Genomic DNA, 12118 nt, shown 5'->3' with positions numbered 1-12118 from the left:
AAACTGTCAATAAAACTGAATGATATGTTAGACATGAAGGTTAAGAGGGATTGCTCAAGGGGTCTTCAGTCAGTGTGGGGTACTGTCTTTTTTTAAATGCAATTTACTAAAAGATTCTACGCTCAGGGTCATTCATTGAAACCAAACCTGTTCAGACAGAACCTAATATTTGTTGTTTTGTGATGTGGGGTGCTGTCAGAGAAGGGGCTTGATCTAGCAAGTAGCAAACACCCTACATACTGTCTGGTAGTAGAAGGGCCTTGTGATTATAGAGGCGGTCTCAGAACATGAATATGTACTATTCCCACACAAAAGCCTCTTAGAACACCACAATGAATCATTAATTTCTCATTGAAGTCTCTGTAGGAAAAAAGCAAATATGCAGCAAGCAAGGACACAATTCATTGACCCACACCTAATTGATACCATCTACTGCCGACCCTATGCCTGTGAGGCTGCACATGACAGTGTGAGATATATAGTATGATAAACATGGCATTCAACCATGTGCAATCGACTGTGCAGCACATACAGTACAGTACATGGCACATCTGTTATAGTATATTGTTAAATGATGTTGGTAAGACTATAAGCTATGAGCCTTCTTTTCTAGAGAGCGGGAGCCCAGACATTGCAGCAGTTTTGATTCCAAGACAGTAGATCTAATCAAAAACAGCCCAGGGGGTGCCCGCGGAGGATCCACCATAAGTGTGTGAGATTCGGTGTGAGGGTTAGACTTCGCAGCACGTGGGATGCTCTATTTTTAGAGGGGACTTATTTGGAGATACCTGGCTGCCAGGGTGGGAAACCTTTTCTTTTTTTGTAGAATGACTACAATGCTTTGCTTTACCTCGCTTTGATCTGTTAATCCGGCCACAATGTTTCTTGATTGCCATTTTGTCATTCAGATCTATTAGGTGGATTATGGAGGATTGCCAGCGCATGCTAGCTCAGATTAATGCTTAACACCTCAACGATAACAAAGCAGCTCAGTGGGAAAGATCCACATTTGGGCAAACTGAAAATAATCTTCACGCATAAGCTGGTGGCTCTGTGCCATTGTCATGAATTCCAAAAGCTAAAATAAGACTGTTAAAACTGCAACACTGAAGACATGGATATTAAGACAGTAAAATGGTCACAGTACAAAAAAGAAGGAAAACAAAGCAAATGGGCCCTTACAGTAGGGTTGCAAAATAAAAGCCACATAAAATTCTCCAATCAGCTACTGAGCTCAGGTACAATTATTCCTGTAGATCAAGTCATCTTAGATTTCAAGTTGAATGGGTTCACTGGTTAAATTTCTCCCTCATTCATGGTCATTATCTGTAGCCATGTATCAATAGTGAGATGCAGTGGTGCACTGCACAGCAAAAGTTGTGCACTTCTTGTTTGTGAGACAAGCGAGCGAAGGCAATACCATTTCCATAATGAGCATAATAAATCTGTGGCATTGCAAAGTAATAACTGTCAGTGGAAGAAATTACTGTTGAAGCTTATAAAGCCGTAAGAGAGCCTTGGCCTGCCGTTTTATTTACACCTACATAGCTTCAAATGGTAAATCAACACAATATCGCTGAAAAGCGAAAACTCAAATGAAAACAAGTCCCATTGGTATCAACAATACATCATTTATTGACTCATGGAAATCATACAGAGATTTGAATATCATCCCCACTCTCCCTACCTGTGTGTGTGTATGTCAATGTAAGGCATTGACCAATACTCAATTACGCCCCCTACTGGACATATCTTTAAACCATGCTGAGGACTCTTAGCCTAGCACAGCTAGACAATCCACCCATGTTAAAACAAGGTGGGGACTGGGGATACTGCAGTTAGTCATCTGCATTAGTATATAGTCTGGCCAAGCCAGGCTAGAGGACTCTAACCCTAACTGCATGGAGTGGGATGTGGGAGCTTTAAATCACAATCCAAAACACACTTTTTCAAATTGTAACAACAACTTGAAACTGCATCAAAGTTTTCAAGTATGTATAACTTTACCCCACAGGTAGCCTAAGTCTCAAAGTCAGAGGAGACCTCAATATTACAGTGCACAATTACAAAGCGTAAATTCTCGAGGTGAGCCAAGGCAAAAACAATAGGAGCCGGTGCCCAGGGCTTGTCGGCGTCAGAGATAATTGGCTCTCAACGGTGCTGTTGCTAGAGTCCCCCCTGTTTTTTGTAGAGTCTCTCAGGCTGAAGAGTGTAAAGTATGTTTGGTATTTTCCTGGGCATCAAGCCTCTTTGTTCATACTGGCACGCTGCTGATCCTGATAGTCCTTGGAGTCCTCCCAGGGACGAGGGCCACGGATGTTCTTCCACTCGTCCAAGTTCTGGCTCTTCATTTTCTGCAGAGAGAAAATAATCCAGCAGGAGGTTGGGGGTTTTACTTGCGGTGGCCAGGAATCATTAACATTCCAGAACTGAACCAGCTCATTTGTCAATTCTTAACAATTGGCTTTAATCTGTACAAAATAACGCTTGTACGAGAAAGGTCCACCTGCAGTGATCCTTCTAGATTAGCCTTCAATGTCCCACTTAGGGCTGTAATCTAACCCTGTTTTAGGAATTCGAACTTCGGGGGGGATTTTCCTAACGGACCATCGAACCTCCGACTTTTAATTACTTTAATAAAAACCGAACATTCGGACCATCGAACGTACTGTACCTTTAACCAGCTAAAACAGTGTAGGAAATCTGTTAAATGCGCTGTTTTGTCCATTGAAAATGCGTTGATGCATGTCTTGCGTGACCGCATTAACACGTAAGCTAACACTTGAAAAATCCAATCCAATCGGAGAACTGTTGCGGTGTTTGTTGACGAACAGGCTCAATGTATAGCGGAGTTGCACGGACGATGATTAGACTTGGTGACTGCGTCAGAGGCAGAGCACGTCGCGTTCGGGCTGAACTGGTCTCGATTAGATTATGGATCCTTTAGGGGTTTGCAATGACATCAATCTTTGCTCATGCTTAGGAGAAAGGCTATTTAATCGTTGGGTGCGTGGATGGGTGTTCGCTGTTCGGAGCACAAACACAGTCTGTCTGCTCAACTCTGCTCTCACTCCCTCACTGTCATCAAGCGTGTGTCAGTGAGGCTGGTTCGCGGCCCCAACAGGAGCGGAATTGGAGCGGAGGACGGTTCTTGATCGCTCCAAGCTGTTCTGACAAATTACTTATTAACGGTCACCATAAACTGTTAGTGTTTACTGGTAACCTATTTCGTATTCTTTCTTATTGGCTTGGCTATCTCTACTACTGTGATATTCTGAATAGGCCTATCACATTCTGATAATTATTTTTCATGTAAAAAAAAAAAAAGTAAAAAGAAAAAAAAAGAACTTATTAATTTAGAACTTCGATTGCCAACGTAACGAACGAACGCTCGAATCCCCGAACGTTCGCTTGCAGCCCTAGTCCCACACTGAAATACAGTGGCGATAATGAAAAATTAACATTTAACATTGAGACATCGAAAATGTTTTTATTAAAAGGGTCTTATCTTTCAGGAGCGTAGAAGAAAATAATAATTTAAAATATTATTTTTCTTTTTGAGGAGCCAATTATTTTTACCCTCTTTTTCACCCCAATTAATTCCTCCCCACACATTGCTGTGTTGTCGCCTGCCAGTGAGGAGGCCCCACCGGGAGCACCATTCCTCCCACCCAACACTCCCTGCAGATAGGTGCTGCCCCAGCCTGAAGGAGTATGTGCAATGACCAATGGGGAACACACACCGTCTGCGGACTGGCTGTGCACATTTTTTACCACGCGGCAACGCCTGGAAATAGAACAGTGGCGTATCGAAGCGGCGGGCGAGGCGTGAACGCGCGTCTGACGCGTTTATCCTCAAGTTTCTATGAAACACATTGCATTTGCTCGCATTGCAAGCTTGTCGATCTTTTTTTGTGTATATCTATACTATAATTTTGCGAATGTCTGTCTGAGTGAGTGAGTGAGTGAGTGAGTGAGTGAGTGTCTGTCTGTCTGAAACAGTGTTTCTCCTCAGTGGCTGGAGCAATTGATCTGAAATCGCATCACCATTAGCATATGAACACACCTGACATAACTGTGAAGCCCGTTTGTCACTTTCACAAATCGTATGCTGTATATTAGCATTTTTATGGTGTATCTACTATCTATTCTACATCTAGCTTGAGGCATATCTATTCTGCATCTAGCATGAGGCAACATGTTTAACCAGCTCTCTGTGTGTGTGCAGGCAGGCGGGTGTGTGCGCAGGCGGGCGGGCGGATGGGAGGGCGGACTGGGGGGGGGGGGGGGGGGGGTTGCCATTAAACGAAACGGGTATTTCTTACATTGATGCTCCTACATATTATCATGCAAGCACCAGTTAAAGTTACTTTCCATCCCTCATATACTGTATGCACAGTGCACATCCCATAACCCACACACTGCACATCATTTTGGAGCTCATATCTTTGAACGGGTAAAGTACCATGCATAGTAGTACATAAACAACGCGGGGATACATAACGAACGGAGACGGAGAGTACTTTGATCCGGTCTCTCCGTAGCTCCGGACGTAATTGTCTCTGTCCGTAACGTTACGGACAACACTCAACCTAACGGATTAAAACCGATAAAAACGTACGTACACATGAAGTACCCGTGGCAAACTTTTGTCAACCGTGGGGGGGCAGTAGAGGGAGAAATGTTTCGTCTTTTTTTCTGGTATCCATTTCGTAGTAGGAGGAAGAAAAAAAAAAAAAAATCACAAAGTAACGCTGAACAGTGAACAAGCCGTTCAGGACGCAGACCTGTTGCCACTTGTTCAACTGCAGTGCACACAGCAGCAGCGGAGGCAGAACGCAGAAGCAGCAAAGTGCCAGTGTCAGATCATGATACCATTGTAAATGATTATGATTGGTTTGAAAAGTTGTTCTACTTTATCCAAATAATATTAATAATAGGCTTAATAACAGCATTTTCCGACGGCGACGGCGTGCAGGGACATCAACTATGGAGTGAAAATAGAGTACGATGCCATTGAAAGAACGCACAGCACGGCTGTAGGCTATTTACTTAATGCATGTAATCGCCGATGCCTATCAACATGTTTGCTCATTGGGAAGATGCATTTGGGTGCCATCTATTGGATACAGTATGTAATTGAACCGTATATAACACAGAGAACGGACGGAACTATGCATGTCGACGCAATTACCGTAAGTTCCTCCTCAACCCCAAACGTACACAAAATCATCCATCCGTAACTATAAATGGCCCTTAAGGGCTAGTGTTACTAACTTTTAAAAATAGGGCTAACTGGTTATAATTAAATAAAGTTCAGTTTGTGTACCAGTTTACTGGTTACATTTCCCCACCAACAGAGCAAAGACTACTGGACTCCTTTCATCCAGCATCCCACCCTGAGGGCATCCTAAACCTTCCTGTCTCCTCTTACCTCATACTCCTCCTCCAGAATGACTGACTGCTTCTCCATGTTCACTTTGGCCTCCAGGGAAGGGTCCATCTGGGAGTGTGGGCAAGAGAGCAAGAGAGAGAGAGAAGTGATTAAGCTGGATGGCTTGGTGGCAAACACTTACAGTACATGCGCAAGCAAAAAATGCACACATTATTTCACATATACACACACACACACAGCAAGTGAAAGAAAAAAAATGTTTCAACGAAAAGAAGCGAGAAAGCAACATCCAAAGTAGAAAGAAAGACGGGGAGTGCAAAAGATAAAGGAGGGTTTCCTTGTCAGAGCAGGATGGCGCTGAAATGATTATTTTTCCTCTTGTAAATTATTCTGCTTGATTTGGCAAAATAAAACATTGGAAGCTTCACTAAAACCCCTGGCAGCTTTGTCTGTCCAACGGTTTGGTGAAACAACGTTTCTTTGGCGAGAGACACCATGCAGAGAAGAAGTCCAATGGAATGCTGCCATTGTTTTTCTTTTTTGCAATTCAAATAGATTCTGCCTCTGCTCTGGATAGAAATGCATTCATTTTGAATCTATTATTTTTAATGAGTTCTAATATTTCCCTGCAATAATGTTACAATTACTCTAGTGACTGGCGATATTCAACATGTTATTTGTTTTAATAGGCCTCTTATTGCTACCCACCCACTCACTCACCCACACACCAAGAAACAATCACCCCTATAGAGACGACTACAAAGCAACTACAGCAGAATTATCATGCAGCATCCAGTGCACCAGAAATAACTGCCACAGTAATTAGTATAAGAACCAATACTGCAGAGTTACTAATTAATATTACATTCTCCCAAATAGCAATCCCAGAGCAACAGAGGCAAGGGGGAAAACTCCCATGGAACCTTGAGATGGGACCAGTCTTAAAGGGTGAACTTGTGCTTGATTTGGGGTTAAATTGATTTCACTGCAAAAGCAAATTGGGTCCGACTACACCGACTAAAGCCTGACTTAAATGCCGTTGTGCTACAGCAGAGAGAAAAATAAATAAATATATATTAAAAAAGCGATGAGGGCAAAGAAAAGTAGAAAACCTCAGGGTTAAAATCCGAATAGCTGACTGAATGCTTTATTAAAAAGGATCTACAAGCTCACGAGTCACAACACGTCACGTCACAATGTGTTGAGCTTGTAGATCTGCCGTTTTCAGCGGGCAACTCCATCACACGACAATTATAAATTAAGCATTATTCCTCAAGACAGTGGCTTAGGAGACTAAACTGGGTCAACATCTCGGAGGCCATCAAGTAAAGGAAAAAAAGGAATCAGTCTGTTAGATGGTGGTGATGTATTCAAAGAGTGCGTGTGTGTATGTGGGTGGGGGCATGGCATGAGTGGTTTTAGCTGCATGTGGTTTGACGTGTGGTTCGTTACAAGATGTATGTATTGGGACTGAAAAATGTGGGTTCTGAGTGCACGCATGTACACACACACACACACACACACACACACACACACACACACACACACACACACACACACACACACACACACACACACACACACACACACACACACACACACACACACACACACACACACACACACACACACACACACACACACACACACACACACGTCACAGTAGTGTCTTCAAACCATAGGGTTTTAAGGAGAGGCTGGTTGAACAAAGGGCGGGGGTTATTGCCGCATAAGAGAGAGAACAAGCAGCATGGGGGCAGCTGTATGGAGCAGACAGGAAAAGGGCCAGGGGGCATCATGATGCCAGTTGCCCCCCCATCTCCACCCAATATCCTGCTCACTGTAGTTGCCAGCTCACATGGATAGAAACAAGAATAAGATGCCTTGCCATCTGGCACCCAGCCAGATAACGAGCATTAGCATTTGTCACGGTAAAATAGCACAAAACAATCAAACCCCGCCCCTGCCAATTTCAATTCTCTTCCACTACACAGTGAAACCATTTAACTCTAAATGTACAAAAGTAAGCTCAAAAGTAATACTTTTGAAGAATTCGAACATGTTCGTCACAATAATATAGATATTGAGGTATTTGGTCAAAAATAGTGTGACATTTGATTCTGTCTATATTGCCCAGCCCTAGTTACAAATGGATAAATTAACACTGGGGATTTTACTGTGTACTCACCACACCCACAGTCTACTCATCAGATTATAATTTCTTCTAATATGGGGTTGTTCTATAATTTTAATGAAGTCTTCACGATCTGCTCTCACTTCTAGTTCTTGTTCTGACTCACCCTAATAATCAAGCCAGTGCTTGCATTGTGAGCATTCCAAGTGCTGGATAGTTACGTATTATTATTATTAATAATAATAATGCAGCTGTAATAATGCATGTTGTGTTTGAAAACAATTTAGGCCTTCGTAAGCTGCATGGAGCCTTTGCAGTGATGCAGTCTTGGCATAATGTAAGAGCATGTGTGCTATTTTTACACTGTATGATCTCGTCAGAATCGTGACTCTAGTCTAGAAGCAATGATGTTGTCATACCACTAGGAGGCCTAGTTGCACAGGATTAGAAATTCATGACTGTTTCTACCTGAGGTTTCGCTGGCTCACATCTCCAGATGTGTACTCAACTATGACAAAATGTAACCTCTAAAAATCAAACTGTTATAATCACCAGTCCTGCGTGTACGTGTTTCTGACCTTGCATGCAAAGTTGGCAGTCTGGGAATTTTACACCTATGAAAAGAAAGCCACTGTCTGTAATACTTTTACACTACAGGACATTTTCACTTTGAAATTGTTTCTAAAATAGCTAAAATAGCTCACGTGTCACATTGCAACACTTTGTGAGCTTATAAATTAATTGGCTACTTTGAGACACTGTTGTACAACAAAGAAGAAAACATACAAAGTAAAATATGAAGATTTTAGGTTTCTGCTCAATAGCAACGATATAATAAATAAATTATTTAAATGAAATAACAATCTTAATGTAAATAAATTAAATGAGAAGTGACTGAAAACCTTTTTTTTTATCTTCTGGGCATCATATCTGATCTGTGTAAACTCCCTCAGTCCGAAGGAACCACCGATGATGAGCAGCTGAAATACAAAACGAAAATATGGACTTTACTTCATTAAACAGACTGGTATTTGTCAGAAGCACATATTAATTTGAGTTCCCAGTCCTAATAGGACCCTGGGAACAGGACTGTCTGCAGTGACTGTAGTAATCTTTAAAAGCTTGGCAATAAGGCAGCTTAAGTTTTGATAAATACAAGGCGTTATAAACATATCTATCTATAAAGACATCTGTACACACACACACACACACACACACACACACACACACACACACTAGCCCTGAATACATGACTCTCATATACATGAGAGTCATGCTCGAACTTTAACATGAGGACCAGTGGGTAATCGAGCCCTCAACGGTTTGCGCTAGGAACATCAGATTTCAAAAATAAAGTGCTTACCCAAGCCAACTCTGCTAACGATTTGACGCCGCACAACGTTCATTACACGCCGCTCCCCGGTTGTTAAGTAAAAAGCATTTTTGTCCGAAATTATTTTGTTTTCCATTGGTTTTCCATTGGACATCCGGGTAATTTCCTCGCTAGCCCTGATTCAGGGCTAGCGAGGAAATGACCCGGATGTCCAATGGAAAACAAAATAATTTCGGACAAAAATGCTTTTTACTTAACAACCGGGGAGCGGCGTGTAATGAACGTTGTGCGGCGTCAAATCGTTAGCAGAGTTGGCTTAGGTAAGCACTTTATTTTTGAAATCTGATGTTCCTAGCGCAAACCGTTGAGGGCTCGATTACCCACTGGTCCTCATGTTAAAGTTCGAGCATGACTCTCATGTATATGAGAGTCATGTATTCAGGGCTAACACACACACACACACACAAACACACGTAAAAAGGCAAGAGGTTCAGATGAAGCCAACATACATTCAACTTACACACCAATAACAGCAGGACATAATTCCTATTTCATAGTTTTACTATGTTAGACAAGCATACTGTACAAACATGCATGATGTAACATTGGCTAGCTAAAGAGTTAACGTTAGCTACTGTAACTCACTTAACATTTCCGTACAAGATGATGGAATAGAACAAACAATTTACCATCATAGGCAAGCCATATCTGATTGTTTTGTTCTTTTGAAGAGCCTTCAGAGTAATCATATTTATTTGCAGCTACAAGGATGCTAATGCTAGCAGGTCACAGCTGGTGGAGGCATGGTCCTTCCCAATAAACATTCCGGAAAGGAGAAAGGCGAGAGCTGACATTTCGTTCCGCCTGTGATGTTGATAGTAGATTCGAGCCGAGGGTCGCCTGTCAGGACGGTGCGCACAGCCCAGTGTGTAAAGTAACTAAGTACATTTACTTAAAGATTACTTTAAGTATAATTTTGAGGTGCTTTTACTTTTTTAATATCGGACTTTTTACTTATATGAGTTTTTCTACATTGCAGTATTGATACTTTTACTTTTAGGAGTAGTTCAACTTCACCCCCAAAATTACTTTTTTTCTATTGATTATTCACGCCATGGAGACTTGAGTTCAATAATATTTATGTTTTTGTTGCAAGACAATAATTTCATTACAATAAATTTGCCCCAATTGATTCCAGATGGGGACGCAAATGCATTTGCGTCCCCATCCACAATCAATGGGGGTACATTTACTATAAAAATGTTTTTTTTCTCTGCCAAATACCAAAACATAGGCCTATTATTGAACTGAAGTCTCCATGGCGTGAGTAATAAATAGAAAAAGTCATTTTGGGGTTTAACTACTCCTTTAAGTAAAACACACTTTTCCCACTACAGCATGGACCTGTCACCTGTTGGTGATGTCTGGACCTGTCACCTGTGATGCCTGGTTGTGACAGCCTCTTCCTCGCTGGTACATCTTGATCTTCATGCCGTGGCGGTGGCAGCCATGCAGGAGACAGCAGCGAGCAGGCTCAGGAGAAACCTCTCAAGTCAGGGCAGCAACACATGGGCACTGTGGCCACATACATCATCAATTTACTTTAGCATGCAGCTCCAGACCAGGAGTTCCCCTCCGCTTTCACCCTCTTATACTGTTATCCATGTGTCTTAAGTGTTAAGTGGTCTATTTCTTTCTTGGTCAGAAGGGTCAGATACGTTCACTCAGGTCACTCGGAAAGACTCACTTTGAATAGGAATTAGGAACATGTGTGTAATGTGTTGGGGGTTGAGAGCAGTTCTCCTGGGGTGTGTTCAATCCCACTAATGAGGGATTCCCCTGTTCGCTGTCCAAGGTGCTGAAGCTTTTTCGTGTCCACATCGTGACGTATATTTCCAGTGAAACAAGTGGTGGGTGCTTCTCAGCGAATCAGTTATTGGGTGGGTCGTTCACTGACCCCCCCCCCCCTCTGGCAACGCAATGTAATCTTTACTCACGCACAATAAGGCAATACAGTATTTTTTTTTTGTTATCAATTATTTTTATTTTCCATAACATAAAATTAGAGACATACATATGAATAGAACAAGAAAAAGTAAAACATTAATCAAAAGAAAAATGCAATTAACAGACAAACACAAACAATAGCAAAACAAGAAAAGGAAAAGAAAACCCACCCACCCCCTTTCCCCGGACCAACACGGAATGTACAATAGTGCATGCCTGTGCTAGGCTGTTACCACTATATAGTGATTTCTTGAATCATAGCCTTAAGCTTATCTGCAATGTCCGACCACATATTAATGTTTTCTTCTTTTGCTCCGTGTAACCTTGCTATCGACTGCTCTAAATATACTATATCTAGAAAGGTTAAGGCCCACTGGCGAAACGTTAACGTATGAGGAGGTTTCCACCGCGTAGCTACCATCTTCTTCGCCGCCGTTAATCCAGCAAAGAAGATGCGCTTGCGTATATTGTTTAGTTGCAACTGTGAGACGTCATTTAATAAAAATAAAGAAGGAGAAGATATGATATTAATACTAAAAATAGTTGAAAGTTTTGAGGCAACCATATTCCAGAATGACGACACATTTGGGCATTCCCAAACCATGTGAAGGAAGGTACCAATACTATTTGAGGCGCAGAGAGTGCAGTTGGGATTATTCAAAATCCTCATAGCACATAGTCTGCGGGGAGTTAAATAAGTCCGATGAACAAAATTTAAATGAATTTGTTGATGGTCTGGATTTCTAGAAGATAGCCTAATGTTAGACCACACTGTGTCCCAACAAAAGTCAGGGTCCAAATTTGGTACATCATTCCTCCAAACAGTATCAACAGATAGGGGCCCATAACTACAGTCTAATAAAAAACCATAGAGGGTGGAAACCAAACCTCTTGTTCTGTTACCATCACAGATAAACTCATGGAAGGGGTGCAATCTAAGGGGAGCTTGCCATGGGACCCCATAGGTCCTCATGGACAATCTCAGTTGGAAGTAGAAAAAAAGGGTATTTCCAGGCAGATTGAAGATGTCACACAAATCTCGAAAAGGTCGTAAACCATTTCTATCAAATAAGTCCCCTAATGTACGAATCCCCTTAGCCCTCCACCTTGGAAAGCGAATGGGGCGATCCTCGATTAAAAGTCTTTGATTATTGAACACTGGGGAAAATAAGTTCCATTTACAATCAATCTTACACATCTTTTCAGCTGCTCTCCATACTGCCACTAAATGAGAAATGATAGGTCCAAA

At 41.9% G+C, this 12118-nt stretch overlaps 1 protein-coding gene across 1 annotated transcript; it reads right to left on the bottom strand.

The window, feature by feature from the left end:
- Positions 1-1590: 1590 nt before the first annotated feature.
- On the bottom strand, positions 1591-9684 carry cox16 (cytochrome c oxidase assembly factor COX16). The gene is made up of 4 exons (XM_080751418.1): positions 9552-9684; positions 8432-8509; positions 5435-5503; positions 1591-2354 (listed from the first exon to the last, which is right to left on the bottom strand). The coding sequence occupies exons 1-4, from the start codon at positions 9609-9611 to the stop codon at positions 2241-2243; spliced, it is 321 nt and encodes a 106-aa protein (XP_080607544.1). The 5' UTR covers positions 9612-9684; the 3' UTR covers positions 1591-2240.
- Between the last annotated feature and the right edge of the window lie 2434 nt (positions 9685-12118).

This window comes from Nannobrachium achirus, assembly GCF_963921795.1.
Source record: "Nannobrachium achirus genome assembly, chromosome: 20".
Taxonomy (NCBI): domain Eukaryota; kingdom Metazoa; phylum Chordata; class Actinopteri; order Myctophiformes; family Myctophidae; genus Nannobrachium; species Nannobrachium achirus.
The sequence above is the reverse complement of the archived record's forward strand: the minus strand, read 5'-3'. Positions and strand labels throughout refer to the sequence as shown.